At 36.7% G+C, this 15965-nt stretch overlaps 1 protein-coding gene across 2 annotated transcripts in view; it reads left to right on the top strand.

Annotated features, from left to right (window-relative positions):
- The first annotated feature begins 10083 nt into the window (after positions 1-10083).
- The window catches only part of LOC104604569 (phosphatidylinositol 4-phosphate 5-kinase 9-like), a 45711-nt gene continuing 39829 nt past the window's right edge, over positions 10084-15965 (top strand). The window contains exons 1-2 of one of the 2 annotated variants that reach the window (XM_010268969.3): positions 10084-10373; positions 14373-15778. In XM_010268969.3, coding sequence (XP_010267271.1) covers positions 14514-15778 — 1265 coding nt within the window. In that variant the 5' untranslated portion in view covers positions 10084-10373; positions 14373-14513. Of the gene's footprint in view, positions 10525-14372; positions 15779-15965 lie in introns of both variants that reach the window. The other variant, XM_010268970.2, reaches the window with a different exon arrangement.

The following is a 15965-nucleotide window of genomic DNA, read 5'->3' as shown; positions in this document are numbered from 1 at the left end:
AGTGGTGGCAACAGGAATAGATTCCGTACCAACTGAACCACCAACCAGATGGAAAATTGGAACTATATGATTGTGTTTGGTTTGAAGGAAAATGTAAGGAAAGAAAAAAAAATAGAAAAATTCATACAAGATTTGTAAAGGTTTTTCTTCCTTTCCCTACTTTTTCCTTTAAACCAAACATAGTCTATAGGTATCAAACCAATCATCCAATTCTCTTGGCCATAAGCCCGCAGATCAGATAAGAACAAACTAAAGGAGTGACATTTAACAATTCCTGACCTTACAGTAGATATGAGCATAGGATCCAAATTAAAAAGGTGTGTAAAGATAAGGGTAGGCTTTGTCACTGGGCTTGTTTTCAACATATGTTGTATATTTAAGCAAATTTGCTAGAAGAATGCGTTAGTTTAATGTTTTTTTTTTTTTACTCCTGAAATCTAACATCTACAGTTTTTTATGAGATGGGATCTCTGTTGATGCAATAGCTAGAGATAAAGGCAGCATATATAGACATGGTCTCTGCTTCTTTTTAATTATAAACAGCCAATTATATGCTTTTTTTCTTTGAGTTGGTAGCGTCTCCATGTTTATTTGGACAGTTGCAAGAAAATGCTATGGCAATGGACCAATGGTTGCATGTAAACTCATCAAGGCTCCCCGAGGCCACCTTCGTGGAGATACCATTATGGGTGTCAACTGGACTGGATTTGGTCCAATCTGGTCCGGTCCAATGTGAATCCATTATAAATGGACCTGGTCTAATCCAGTCCAATGAATATTTTGGACCATTTTGGAGCGGTTCAAAGACTGTCCAATCTGTTCAAATTCCTATTAATTTAGATTGATTTCAACTCAAACCTGATCCATTGACACCTATGTTCTTATCTTCTATCAATGGACCAAATATTGACTCAATCCAATATAATTTCATTATGGGTGGACCAGGTCCAATCCAATATGTCATATTAGTTCAATCCATCCAAATGAATTTTGATTTGGAAGGAATCCAACCCAAAACCGGTCCATTAACACCCCTAGATACCATGATGTGATAAAGACATGACATTGAAAAAACTCATAACAGATCAATCAGCATCATAAAAGTAATAACCAATCAAGTGGGTTGTCATCATAATTCATGAAAGATTTTAATTGGTCAAAATTTTTCTTGTATCATGTCTTTCTGGCATCATATATTTTTCTCTTTTGATATATAAAAACTATTCGCATTTCATTTGGATCGCTTCATATTTGGAACAACAGCAAATGCAGCATATGTAAACTCCCCCAAAACACAAGGACTATATATATATATATATATATATATATATATATATTCTTAGGCCCGGCATAGATAAACTTCGGATTTTAAGTTTTTGACTGTGGAAAATAAAATTCTATACTATAGTAATTGACTCGGTTTTGATGTAATCCATTTAAGTTAAATTTGATTCTTTAGTTGCACAGGTACCCTCACACTAGTGAGCTAAAAAGTATTTTAAGCATTTGGTAACAGTTGCTTTAAAAATTAATACATCATAATTTAAAGTCTAAACACTTCTAAGCTTTAAAGTACAAAGGTTAAATTTTAGGCTTTGTGCTTTTTAGACCTTAAAAGCACGAATCCTGAAGCTTATTAGAATGTAGCCTTAAGTTTAGTATAGAATGTTTTGTTCCGTTATTGTCAGCTTTGAAACCTATCCCAATACCCTTCTTTTGGTTTTTTATTGGCTGGCATTTATAGAATGTCTATTTTATAATTAATATACAACCATCAAATATCAATTGAGATTTTTTGGGTGATGGTGTCTTACTGTTACTGTCAACTGCTCAGCTGGTAAGTCTCTGGCTGGTTGAGATGGAGATTCGAGATTAAATCCTGCTCCCACTAGGGTTGGTGGTTATGGATGGGAATAGGATGGATGCCTGAATCAGAAAAGGATAACCTTTTCAGCTTTATGGGGCTATGCAATCTGCAACCCGTCAGATACCTTATCAATTGAGCCAGGTGGCATGTTCAAATTTTTTGAATAAAATGTGATGGTGGAACCAATGATAATGCCCCACACCAGTTGTAAAGGCTAAGTGGAAGATTGAGAGGTTGTGGGCTATATGCATTTTATCACTAATGTAGGGTATTATCATTGATTCTATATCCTATTATACAATCATATAAAAATTTAACAGCTTTTATGGGGTTAATAAGTTAATTCTTGAGTGTCCATTTGTAAGATTATTTAATTCAAATCGAAGGCAGTCATAGATAGGGGTGTCAATTGGACTGGAAAGTTCAATCCAGTTTAAGGTCTGGACTGTACAATATATTTAAATTCGTTTTGATTTAGTTTGATTTCAACTCACACCCGGTCCATTAACACGTATATTCTTATTTTATATCAATGGATTAGATATTGACTTAATCCAACCAAATTCAATATAAATTTATTATGGGTGGATCAGGTTTAATCCAATCTAATAAATATTTTGGACTGGATTGGTCCAATCCAATATGTCTCATTCGTTTGTTCAATCCATTTAAATTGATTTTGGAATGGATGGGCTTAATCCAAAACTGTCCCATTGACATCCTTAGTCATAGATGCTAAACTTAGAATAGATATCAAAGAAGTTCTTTGTGAGGAGCAGATCTTGACTCAAAATAGACATGTTTAAGGAATCGAACTTTGCTACCATAGATTAGAGTTTCCCCTCACCAACTCCATAGCACATTGCAGCCATGCATTGGGAGCGCTCAATGGAGAGTAGTAGACGCTGATTCGTGATTTGGGTGAGTTGTAAAAAGTAGATGTGCCCAAATCACTTTCCCCATAGCTCAACTTGCAAAAGACCTTTTGGCCTTGTTCACTTTTTGGTAAATTACTTACCTAGGTAAATGCACTTACCTGGATAAGTGTTTCATGGGGGTAAGTGTATTCATCCATGTTCTTTTTATTTCTAAGGTAAATAAGACAATGACTATTTTAGCCATAAAAATCAATTATTAAATGGGGAATTTTGTCTCATTCAAGTATTGGCAACTTTACCCCAAGTGGGAAAGTCATTTACCCACCTAGGAGATAAATGATACCTAGGAAAATAAATTTTTCCTGATCTCTACATAAATCTAAAAAAAAAAAACATGGGTTTCTTGGTCAATGGGAGCTAAAATCCCATTGACCAACTTTCCCCCCTCTCAAAATCCAATAAATGAACGCTCCCTGCCTTTTTGGTTAAAACGTTAGTCATTACCTATATTGTCGAGTTTGGATTTTGTCCCAGCATGCAACTACAGCTGCACATTTAGGACCTGATCCGGACTTTTATCTTGCCATATTTCCTACAAATAATTTATGATTTAAAATACATTATCAAATACATCCCGAAAATGCATTTACAACCATAACGGATAACCAAATGGTTGAAATGGTCACTCAATATCGCTCCAACATGAAAATACACAATCAAATCTGAAAGCAAATGTCAGAGTGTCCATGTGGTGGATCCAAACAAGGAAGCTCCGATGGTCAAATTAGTACTGAAGTGTGAAAGCTAGAGAGAATTGAGAGTAGAGAAAAGAACTTATCAAAGCGTTAGAGGGAAAGAGGTTGCCCTTATATAGGACTTTGGGATCAGCTAGAACATCTCCGACATACTGAGAGGTAACGAGCCTCAACCACCAAAATCTGGGGAACGCTAGAGAACGGTCACTTAGTCGACCATTCACCATTTCCCCAAGAAACGGGGGAGACTCATGTAAATTGTCACTATGTGGACGACGTGCCCTGCAAAGTAAATGGTTTGAATGGATCAAGGCAGATAAATCACGTAGGTCGGCCTCTATGAGGTCGGGCAACTTGCCAATGTCTAGGTTGCATGAATGTTCCGAGGTGATGACCGATGTCCTAGGTCAATTTTGCCAACCTGTCTCCAGTCAAGCTTGGGTGCATTTGGTCGGCATGAGCCTCATCATTAATAGGCACTTTTCCGAAGTCTTGCCACGTTAGGTGCCAAGGCGATCCGAAGTGGCTTTGGATGTCCACGTGACAGCGAGTGACTGGTGTGCCACTTTTACACATCATCAACCCATAACTTACAGACTTTAGTGATAAGTTCTATAGATTTTAAGGGTCTAATTTGGACTCATGTTGGGATTTTGTAAAAATTTAAATGGAAAGTTATGCCCTGAAATCTAAGCCTATTGCGATGTAGAATTTTTAAATCAAGTATCAATTTTGCACTTGCTTTTGTTTATACCCTATTCTGTTCCATAATGTGTAATATAAAACCTGTAATCAATCAACGGTATCATAAAAAGTGGTAATCAATCAAGTGATATTCATCAAAATTTACAAGGCATTTCTATTGATGAAAACTTTTTATTTGAGACTCGTTTGCTCTCAACAAAAACGTCTCAACATGATCAGATATCTCCCAAGAGACCTACATCTATATATGTTAAATTCATGATGAGATATTCCCAATGTACAATTGGATTTCTATTCTTTTAATGTATACAAAGCTTTTGCTTGCAAATAATCCAATTGTCATGTTGAAAGAAAGGTTTTTAAAACTGAATTGGACAAGGAATCATTTTAGGGTTTGATTCTTGAGTCAAACGGTCCGACCATCCTGTTTGAATGGATGGCCCATTTAAACAAAAATAAAAATAAATAAAAAACACAAGAAATGACCTAAAACCATTCCCGGGTCAAATGATTTGACAGTTCAACTGCTAAAATCAATGATTTATTGACCAAATCAATGATTTTTGGCCAAAAAATGATTTTAAGGTTAAACGGAACCGATCAAATGACCGATTCCTGATTTTTCTGATCTGACCGTTTGGTCCAATCTAATTTTAAAAACATTGGTTGAAAATGAGATAAAATTCAATCTCCCATCATATTCACAGCCAATTGCAACTATGCATTAAGAATATATCCACATGAACAAAAATACACAAATATAAAAATATTACAAATGCATATGACGGTGTGAGATGCACATTCCAACTCCTTTCGATATCATGCCTTTTCGGCAGCATGGATTTCCCCAAAAAAAACATGCCCAAACAAAAGCTGGTATAAGCTTTTAAGATGTTGATATATGTGTTTCTCGGAGGTCACAGCTTCGGATCTAAACACTGTCCATTTTGAATCTATTCTATTCCTTTTTGTGTTTAAAAGTCATGAATGAATGATCACATCACATGGAATGTGGCCTATGGACCGCCACTACATTTGATGGGGATCGTTCACGGAGTTGCTGAAAGAAACCTCATTAGTAAAAAAAAAATGTCTGGTGCTCGTCTCGTCGTCGTCCGTTTTGTCCATTCAGAAATCAGAAATCATCGAGTAGTGGCGGAGAAAAAAAGCTGTGGTCATTTTCAATTTTCAATTTTCAACAATTTGACATTTCCAATTGTACGGCTAGATAAAGCATCTGGTCCACCACTTAACGTCGACGACCTGTTCAACGGTTTAGATCTATCATCCACTGGTCGCGATCTGAGCTACCGACCTACCGTTAACAATGGTTGTCAGGACCCGGGGGCCATTCAATATTCATGTCGGGCTGCTCTACTTAGGCCAGCACCTGGTTTTGCCATGTGATTTCTTATGCGGTTGCAGTTATGATTTTGCCTTCTACGGTATTTGGGATCGATGCTGTTTTTTGATTTCTGAAAGACGTTTTTACAGAAAATGGTGCTGTATAAATATGTTGTTTTTTAAAAAACATTTTCTCAATTGCTGCTACATAGGTATTTTTAAGAAAGTGTTACCGTAAAAAAACAGACCACACCTTTTCCAATTTTTTACAGCGTGGTCTGAGAAAACATTCTTAAAAAAACGACTTATCAAACAGCATGCATTTTATTGGAAAATGGATTTGTGACGTAGCGCTGACACCTAATTAGGAAGTCTGTATAATTCGGACCATTGTATTCGGATTCGTGTTTGCCCGTCAAAATTGGAAAGTTCAAACATAATTCTGAATCCATTTTCTTTAAAAAATATTAAAAAAAAAACCATGAACGTCCCAACAAGTCATTGTAGCCGTATATTAGAGGCATCTCGCCACAAATGATGTTTTTTCATATACGGTTGCGATGGCTTGTTGGGACTTGGGACGTTCTTCAGATCAGATCTTACACAATTGGGATTTATTCTCAAATACAAATAGTTTCTCACACGAGTTCCGCTTCAGTCACGGCAAAGTCCATTCAAGCGCTTTACTGATTTGTTACGATAAAAGCCGATCTCTTCTCATACCAATTTACGATTGTTGTAAGAGAACTCTGTTATGAATAGATTCTTAATTGTGCTCCAGTTGCACATCTAAGTGAGTCCGCGTTCTATGGGGTTCATGAGATGCGTTTTCCGTGAATCCGCCAATTAGAGGAGACCACGTCGGCTTTTTGCAGAATCACTAACTCTAACGGGTGTTCAGCCGTTAGCTGATTAAATCACCTGAAAACAAATAAAAACGCAAAAAAAAAAAAAAAGTGTGAATAGACGGCAAGAAATCTGAGCTCTCCCCTCCCCATCTCTTGTCCTCATCTCCTCCGAGACCTAACCCATCCTTGACTGTGCAACGGCGGCAAGAAATCTGGGCATTCCAGCAGGTATGGTATTTTTCCTTCTTCTTCTTCTTGGCATCTTTGGTCCATGAGTTCAAATTCGTCGGAAAGAGATGTACGCCACCGTTCTCTGCTTCAAGTAACTCACATTTGATCTATTGAAAAAAGAAAACCATAAAAAACATTAGGGAGGAATAAGAACAACCAGAAAATGTACCGTCGGATGAAAGCCCTCTCGCTGCACTGGTGGCTTTTGAGTTGACTAGCACCGGTGTGTTGGTGACGGGATCTGTTACTCACAAATGGGCGCCTCACATGCACATCCAATATGCATTGGGAACATCTCCCATGAATAATAACAAATAACTACGGAAGATGTTCCCGGTGCATGGTAGGATGTGCCTGTGAGGCGCCAGGTGTGAGGAGCAGATCTGGTCTCTGTGGGTTGAGTTTGCTGGTGCTTGTGGGATAGGGTTCGTGGAAGAGAAAATTGGGAGTAAGAGTTTGAATATGGTGGATTGTCATTTTGTATTTGATTGAATTGGCTACTTCAGGCTAATGGCCAAAGGCCCATTAACATTACCCTCAATGTTACCCAAACTACGTGATCTCCTATGATTGGCGGGTTCACGCATCCCATGAACCCCATAGATGCATAGAATGCGGACTCCATCTAAGCGTGTATTGGGAACATCTCCCCGATAAGCACAGAAGATATTCCCAATGCACGTTGGGATGTGCATCAGTGCATGTGGGGGCATGCCAGTGGTGCAAACGGATCAAATCATGATTCAATCCGATCCTATTTGATCGAATTCGGGTCACCCCTGTTTGGATCATTGAGTCGAATAATATGATATGGCCATAAATCGGGTCGGGTTAGAACCACCCCTTATCTAATCCGTGAAGATTCAATCCGATATATATTATATATTTATAAATATATATATAATACACATATATATGTTATCTATTTATTTATTTATAAATATATTTTTATATCATATTTTTATAAATTTGTTACATTATTTATTTTAATAAAAAACATGTATGTATATATGATGAAAATAATTAAAAAGTACCTATATTTTTTGTTTTTTACTTTATTTAAATTAGTATATCTTATTTTTCTTTTAATGATTTATTATTTTTTAAAGAAAATAAGCCAAACTGGATTGGATCCAAAGATCCGACTTATCGATAAAATTCAAATTCAAATCAAGTCCTATCAGATCCAACTAGATATTCAGATTGGATTGGATTTGGCATGAATAGTGTCGAATTGGATTCAAATATACATTGATTCGAAACTGATCAGATCCATTTGCATCCCTAGGGCATGTTTTGTGGGGAATGGGGAGTTAATCTGAATTTTAAGTTTTAGGACAAATCTCTTAAAGTACTAATTTTTAGGAAATTGACCAACTCCACTCCTGCTATTTAGATATTGTCTTAAATTACCTTTAGTTTTTTGGACAATTGATTCTATCATTAGCATTGTATCCATTCACATGTGACACTATGTGATATGTAAATTTTTTTTAAAACCCAATATTACCCTTTTGTAAATCGATTTTTCCTTTCATCAAATTTCAAATTATCAAAATAAAACTAAATATTCACCTTTTAAACAATAACACAACCTTCAACATTTACTTGGTTGAAGGTCAAGAACGCAAATGGACATGGGACTAACCAGAGTTAAAAGATGACATCCTCAAAAGCTAGTTTTTGAGTGGGAGATGATCCCTCCTACTCACCTACTTAGAGTACTTTGCAGCAACAGAGAGGGAAATGATCCCCCATTTAGTTATTGGGTTGGAAATAGTTTTATTGGACATCTTTATCCAGTAGAAAGCTTTACCAAATAGTCAAATACCAAGGGAGAAAGTTTGTCATGTGAAGAAGACTTATACGGTGTTATTCAAATCATGGTTTCCAAAATCGGATCGGACCAGAAAAACCAGAAAACCGGTCAGGTGACCGGTTCTGTTTTACCCAAAACCGTTATTTCTCCAAAACCGCTGATTTGGCCAGTAAACCGTTGACCCAGGTCAAACTGTTTGAACCATTTGAATCATTCAACAGTTTGGTCGGGTTTTTTTTTTTTTTTTTAATTTTATTATTTTTTGTCAAAATGGGCCGTTTGTTCAGTTTGAATGATCAGACTGTTTGACCCGAGAATCGGACCCCTGACCAGTTCGTTGTTTGGGTCGATTTTAAAAACCTCGATTCAAATGTTACATTTCAAAAATTTAAAAAAGAATGACATATTAAATAGTATTTTTTCATCTTTTTGTTAATAGACACCAATGACAGGGAAAGATTTAACATCCATTTGGTTCATAATTGGAATTGGAATCAAAATCTTTAAAAATTAGAATCAAAATGATTTATTTACATAACCTATTTGGTTCAGATAGGAATCGAGATAGGAATTTGAATAAATTGGAATAAAATTTAGTTCTCAAAGTTGGAATCAGAATGGCACATTCCAATTCCGCTTACAGCTATTCGCAAACCAAACGTAACCATAGTCAATTGGTTCTGCATAGGCTCCATATGTAGAGAACAGTCCGTACACGTTTTTTTCCCCTGCAATTAACCCAGACTCCATTCCGGCCGCAGATCGGGAACATCTCCCTTCATTGCCGATGTGTGGCTTGATTGTCTTGTTAACTTCTTAATCGTCATTAAGTGAATTACTGGACTACAGCCATTATAGGACCGCAGCTGTCCAGAGGAGATTCTACTGGACTACAGCCATTATAGGATCGTCATTAACTTCTTAATCGTCATTCAGGGGGGCCAGTTTAGGTCTCCTCCACCCCCTGAACTGGTCAGACCCCTGATATACCCACCATAGGGATGTATCAAGAGGTCCTGAAATAATATATATTGGCCGATATATGTTGATACTTTGAACCTTATTTATCAGTATTTGGATAGTTGAAAAAAAAATTATATGACACTCAAAAGATATTTATGTATTTTCAAATATCACTTTTAACGCTGATTAAGAGATTGGTTAACAACAGATACTTAGATTGGGCACGTTTTGGAAATTCCTATACTAAACTTTCACATTTTAAAGTTTGGGGAGACCAAAGTGGCAATACCCCATAATACAGGGTATTAATCTGAAAATTTCCCTATTATATAACAGTTCGCGGACAAGACATCCCTTTGATTCTCTCCTCTCCTTATCATCAACTCCTTTTTCATACGATCTTACGTCAAAGGGTAGCGATGAGTGGGACCCGCACTGTAAGAAAAGTAAGAGCATCATTTAATATCGTAGACTTTAAAGTAATATATCAGAGCTCAATGGGAGCATCAGCGGCTGGCAACGTCTCAATCAAGCCACACCATCCCGGGTCAAGGGTGAAGTTCTAAGATGCTGTTGTACGTGAGTAACTGGGGATCAGTAACCAACGAATATTTTGGTTAATATTTTAATCCCCGTTTGGAAGTTTTATATTGTATATAAGAGGAAAAGTAGAGGAATATCGAGACATTAATTGAATTCGCGTGGTTTGTATTGTGTGTCTGGTTCTTGGGCAGTACCTGGTTGGAGTCGATTCTCACTTGAAATCGCTCTGTTGTGTCCTCAGTCCTCCTGTGACCAAAACCAACCTGAAATGAAATTTAACTACAGCCACAACCACCGCCACCGCCACCGCCACCGCCACCGCCACCGCCACCGCCAGTAACAACCACCAACTACTACACTACAGTTTTCCAAGTGGAGCTGTTGGTTTTCTTCGTCTGATTTCCTCGTTCCTTGCTCATGGTATTGCCTTTCTGTTGTTAGGAAATTTGGTCTGCTTCTGCTTTTAGATCTTTGCATATGAATCCGATTTGCAAGAACCGCCAGACTTTGACTATGGAATTGTAACTGTTGAAGGGGTTTGAAGATTTTGTTTGATTGTGTGGAGTTTTTGGTATGTTTTTTTTTCGTTTGTGTTAGTGGTTTAGTCTTTTTATTATTCTTCGAAGTTCAGAGCTTGTAATTATCTGGAAATGAAGATTTTTAGATTCACAGGGATGAAATGGAGAGAAAGAAGAGAAAAGAGGTAGATTTTATAGTTACAGAATTCAGTCAACATATTCCATTCTTTGGTGGAGCTAACGAAACTCCTGAATTATCACTTAATACATTTCAATGACATGTGAAATCTAAAAATAAAAACAATTTATGTCCTTGTAGTCCTCCATGGTCATAGTTTCCGAAAGCTTTTCTCACAGTTGGTTGTTTTATCCTTGGAAAATACCCCTTAATTTTCTCTAATTTTTGTAATGTAGTTTTCTATTAGTTTGATTATTTTTGCACGTTGAAATCTTCAAGCGTTATAAGGTTCCATACCTTTGAGATTACTTATTTTAGTCCCCATTGTTTTCTTATTGGCGTCATGAACAATGAACATTGCCAATCTATTCAGTTTGTCGGTATGGGTTCTGTTGTTGTAACTAACTTTTTGATAGATGTTTCCCCATAAAAACATTGAATTAAATAAGAAAAAAAATCCTTTCACTCTATTATTTTAGTTTCAACACATTTGTGTGTGTTTACAATTGTACATCATGACCTGGTCTTTTTCATTTGTGTATTTTTTTCTCCTCTTTTTGTCTTTCTGTAGTAGGATGCATGATGATTGGATAGAGTTAAGAGGTTACCTCTAATCAATAGTAATTTTTGAAATTTGGAGGACATGAAATGGTTTTATGGCATTGGCAGAATGATAACTAGTAAATAGTAGCATAATGTAGACATGTTAGCACTTACTAGTAGTAAGTAGTAACTACTTGCATAATCTAGACCTGGATTTTCTGCGTTGTTTGGATAAAACCTTAATGGCATGGTGTTTATTTTTATTATATAGTTGAGAGGAGACAAACACATGCAGTGTGATTTTTTTTTTTTGATTGGTAAACATGCAGTGTCAATTTTCATGATCATATAGGTGAATGAGATAGAAATTCATAATGCAATTCTGGTGTAACCTGTTGTCTGATCTTATCAAGAAGAGCTGACATTCCAATTCATCTACATAGACTTGTAACCAAGAGAGCATGCAAGTGATGCCATTTAGTAAAACCTAAGGATGCAATGTTTTTACAATCACAACATTACATAAAGGGCTAAAGTTAAATGAATAGGGGTGACGGGGAAGATCCTGTTGGTTTCTCTGAAATCTAGATAATCTTTGGCAATGAAAACAACTTTCAAGCATTGTTGATGGACCCAACCTACTAGGGTCTTTGACACGTTGAAATTATATGAAAGTTAGTTACTCTCATGATCTTCTGGATCACATTATTAACAAAAGCCCGTGACCCCATGATTGTAGCATTTGGGTGATAGGTATAGACTTCAGCTAGGTACTTGCACACAAAAAAAGGGATCTTCACCGTTGTGATTTAGCGGGAACCCACCAAACTCCCCTTGAGTGTTATGGAGTTCCATTGTGTTTAGCATCAATCTTGGCTGTCATTGTACCACTACTGAAGAACATTGACATTGTGACACTGGATGATGTTGAGTTCCAAAAGTGAAAGATAAAGGACCCATCTATGGTTTTGGCTGCCCCATTATTGATAGTTCTGGATTTATATCAGAATACCTGGTAATTTATCTTAGAACAGAAAGTAGATACTGGCCTAAAATGACAATCTTTCAACATCTAAGAATTTTGGACCGCATTTTATCTGTGCAATCATAAGAAAAGAAGAGTTAAAATTATGTCCACGACTTTGTGGCACATGCAATTGGGAAAAAAAAAGAGGGAAAATAAAGAAGGCACATGTGGATACTTATTCCAGTCATAATGGGAATTTCTTGACTATGCATCACATTTGAAAAGTGAAATTATAATTGAGATACGATGGTTTACCATTTACCAACCAAGCTTAACCACTCAACTACATCTTTCTGGTGCCTAAACTATCCAGGTTGAAGCTTAAGACTAGAGATAGATTTCACCAAACAGTTCAATGACAACTTCATGTGTCCTAGTTCCTACTTCAGTGAGATGGCTCCATAGTTGAATATGTTAAAACGGATTGTCATTTACTCCAATAAACTTTGGGTTGATTTTGACCTTGTAACATAATCCAGGATCACATCTCAAATTATCATCTAATTGGTTATGCAAAAAAACCTTAGGGATGCTGTTGGTCATTCTTTTGTTTAGTAGATTAATGATTTTTGTTAACTGCACAAGTGTTGAAAAAAATGTATAATTCCATGACACAATGTGTATGATCCTTTTAATGGATTTATGCTGTGCATATAGGCTTTATTATTGCTTATCACCACTTATAATGCAATGTTTACTTTATCTAGCATAGCTGACTACTGTTAATCATCTCATGAGCATATGACCTACTTGATTCTACTTTGGTGCCACTTTTTGTTACAACTGATTCCTATAGTAGGATTGATGACCATTGGTGGCAAGATGTGGTTTCAGAAATTTGGGGTATCATGCGGCGGATGCTTTCTTTGAATTTGTTGGGATGATTAAGGGTTCAAAGGGAGGGGAGGGGGAGGAACAGAAGAAGTTGTAAGAATAACAGTAGTGATTTTATCGAGGCAAGCATAGAAATATTGGGGATTAAGGGTTCAAAGGGTTATCATTTGTTACTCTGCACATTGTGGTGCCATGCTTCATGGATCCTTTAACCTGCTCCCTTTTATGTGGTAAGAGTCAAGCTTTTCATTCTCTTATATGAGCTCCTTCCCGTTCTCCTTTATCAATACAAAACATTTTTTTTTCTTTAGCCATGATTAAAGTGACTTTGTTAATAATATATAACAGTGTAATAAGGGGGCCAAGTGGCTAACTGCACATTCTTAAGTGTAGAAGGCAGAATGCCATTAGGTTTCATTTATTTAAAGTAGGGGAATTTAAGGGGTAAATCAACAACTCATGCTTCATGATGAAGGTGATTACTCTGAATAGCTTTAGAAACCTTTCTCTGGATGTTGACTTTTCCTTTTTCTCATGTGGTTCAGATTCCACACATTCTACTCTCTCTAATTTTCTTTGTTCTTGCCCGTTGATAACTTCTCTGTTTTATTTATTTGACTAACATGAAACAGGGTTGTTTGTAATGGTTCTGCATCATAATTATTGTGCTTCATTATAAAGTCTAAAATGACTTATTTATTCCATGAAAGTAAATGTTTCTTTACCAAAGTAGTTCCATTGGAGATTTTGGATCTCAACCTTGTACAACTAAGATACAGGTGCCCTTGGTTTCCTTGTATGCTTAAGTTGCAAAATACCTTTCGATAGGTCTATCATAACCTTTTTCTTTATTAGTAACTATGAAGAATACAACACATAAAAGATAAGAAACTAAGAAGGATAGATGAAATTCTGGCTTACTGGTTTCTTATATTTTTGTGTGTCATAACATTGATATTTTGATGGGATCTTGAACCTTTTAGTCAAGAAATTGGAAAGCTTGGATGGTCATTGCTGTTCTGTCTGCAGGCCAAGACATTCTTACCCTTAATTGATTTCAATACTGTAAATCTTTTGACTTGCAATTTTCATTCAAATATTGTGGTTAGTGGCAGTTGGAATGGGAAGCAGCTTATTTTTAGTGGGCCTTGGAGCTTGTTTTTTGATTATTTGTTGCATGTCTTATGGGATTTTCATTTTTCTTTTCAATTTTTTTGCATTGGTATTTCCATTCATTTCATGTGGTTGATGGCATATTTTTGGTTTAAAAGCATATGTCATTAACTGTTCCTTACTGTGTTCTTGTTTTATTTTATCAGGTTGAAGAGTGAGAAGATTTTGTGAAGTCATTGCATTGTCCATATAAAGTGCTTTATGGTATCTAAAACTTGTCTTTCAGTATATGTGAATACCTAATTCTTATCATATAGTAAGTGGCACAAATCTTTTAGTCATTATGCATGTCTGGCCCTGTGGTACCTGTTGATAATGCTACAGGGGCACTTTCATGTGCAGAAAGAACTAGATCTCTTGATGCTATTTCAATAGGTGACAAAGACCATATTTCCAATGGGCAAGTTTCTCATGCATCTTTTGAAACCATTGGCTTTAGAGTTGGTGAGCTCTTACTTCCTAATGGAGAATCATATTCTGGGTCCTTGCTGGGTAACATGCCAGAAGGTTCGGGGAAGTATGTATGGGCAGATGGTTGTGTATATGAGGGTGAATGGAGAAGGGGGATGAGGAATGGAGTTGGGAATATCCAATGGCCTTCAGGAGCTGTTTATGATGGTGAATTTTCTGGTGGTTATATGCATGGTACAGGAACATATTCTGGACCTGATAACATTATCTATAAGGGACGTTGGCGGTTGAACCTTAAACATGGGTTAGGATGTCAGACTTATCCCAATGGAGATGTTTTTGAAGGGTCCTGGATCCAGGGAGTTATAGAAGGGCCCGGTAAGTATGTCTGGGCTAATGGAAATGTTTATCTGGGCAACATGAAAGGGGGTAAAATGTCTGGAAAAGGAACTCTTACTTGGACAAATGGGGATTCATTTGAAGGAAACTGGTTGGATGGTATGATGCATGGATTTGGCATATATGCATGGAGTGATGGTGGTTGCTATGTTGGAACTTGGACAAGGGGTTTGAAGGATGGAACTGGAGCTTTCTACCCAAAAGGTAATAGATTTCCAGCTGTACAAGAACTTTACCTCAATGCTCTCAGAAAAAGAGGGCTATTGCCAGATCTGAGAAAGCAAAATCATCACTCACACATCCGTCATGCTTCTTCTGTGGATATGGGGAATGTCAAAGTAAGCAGTAATCAGGGGTCACGTCGTGGTTCATATGATAAACTCTCCAAAGGAAACCTTATAAATTTTGAGCAATCTCGCTCCAGAAATTATTCCTTGGAAAGACGTTGGAGTCTTGAGGTATCTATTGAAAAAGTTATTGGACATGATTTGTCATTGAGTTCAGGAGAATCTACTTTAGAAGGTGATGAGAAAGATACCAAAATGAGTGCTCCAATCCTAGAGCGAGAATACATGCAGGGAGTTCTTATCAGTGAGGTTGTACTGAACAATTTTTCATCATCATCCAGAAGGGCAAGAAGGCGGCAGAAGAAACTTGCAAAAGAGGTCAAAAGGCCTGGTGAAACAATTATTAAAGGTCACAGGAGTTATGATCTGATGCTCAGCTTGCAGCTCGGGATTAGGTATTATCACTTTACTGATTTTTTTTTTCATTTTCAGCTGTTATGCATTTCCATCCTTCATGGATCCAGACTTCTAGTTCTTGGTGCATCATTAGTTCCTATCCTTGACAGATCTTATACATATTCTTCATCATTTCTTTATTGGTTTTAGTTTAATTCATCATTCAACTGATAAATTGTACTTGTC

The sequence above is a fragment of the Nelumbo nucifera genome, chromosome 6 (assembly GCF_055504915.1).
Source record: "Nelumbo nucifera cultivar China Antique chromosome 6, China Antique-T2T, whole genome shotgun sequence".
NCBI lineage: Eukaryota > Viridiplantae > Streptophyta > Magnoliopsida > Proteales > Nelumbonaceae > Nelumbo > Nelumbo nucifera.
The sequence above is the reverse complement of the archived record's forward strand: the minus strand, read 5'-3'. Positions and strand labels throughout refer to the sequence as shown.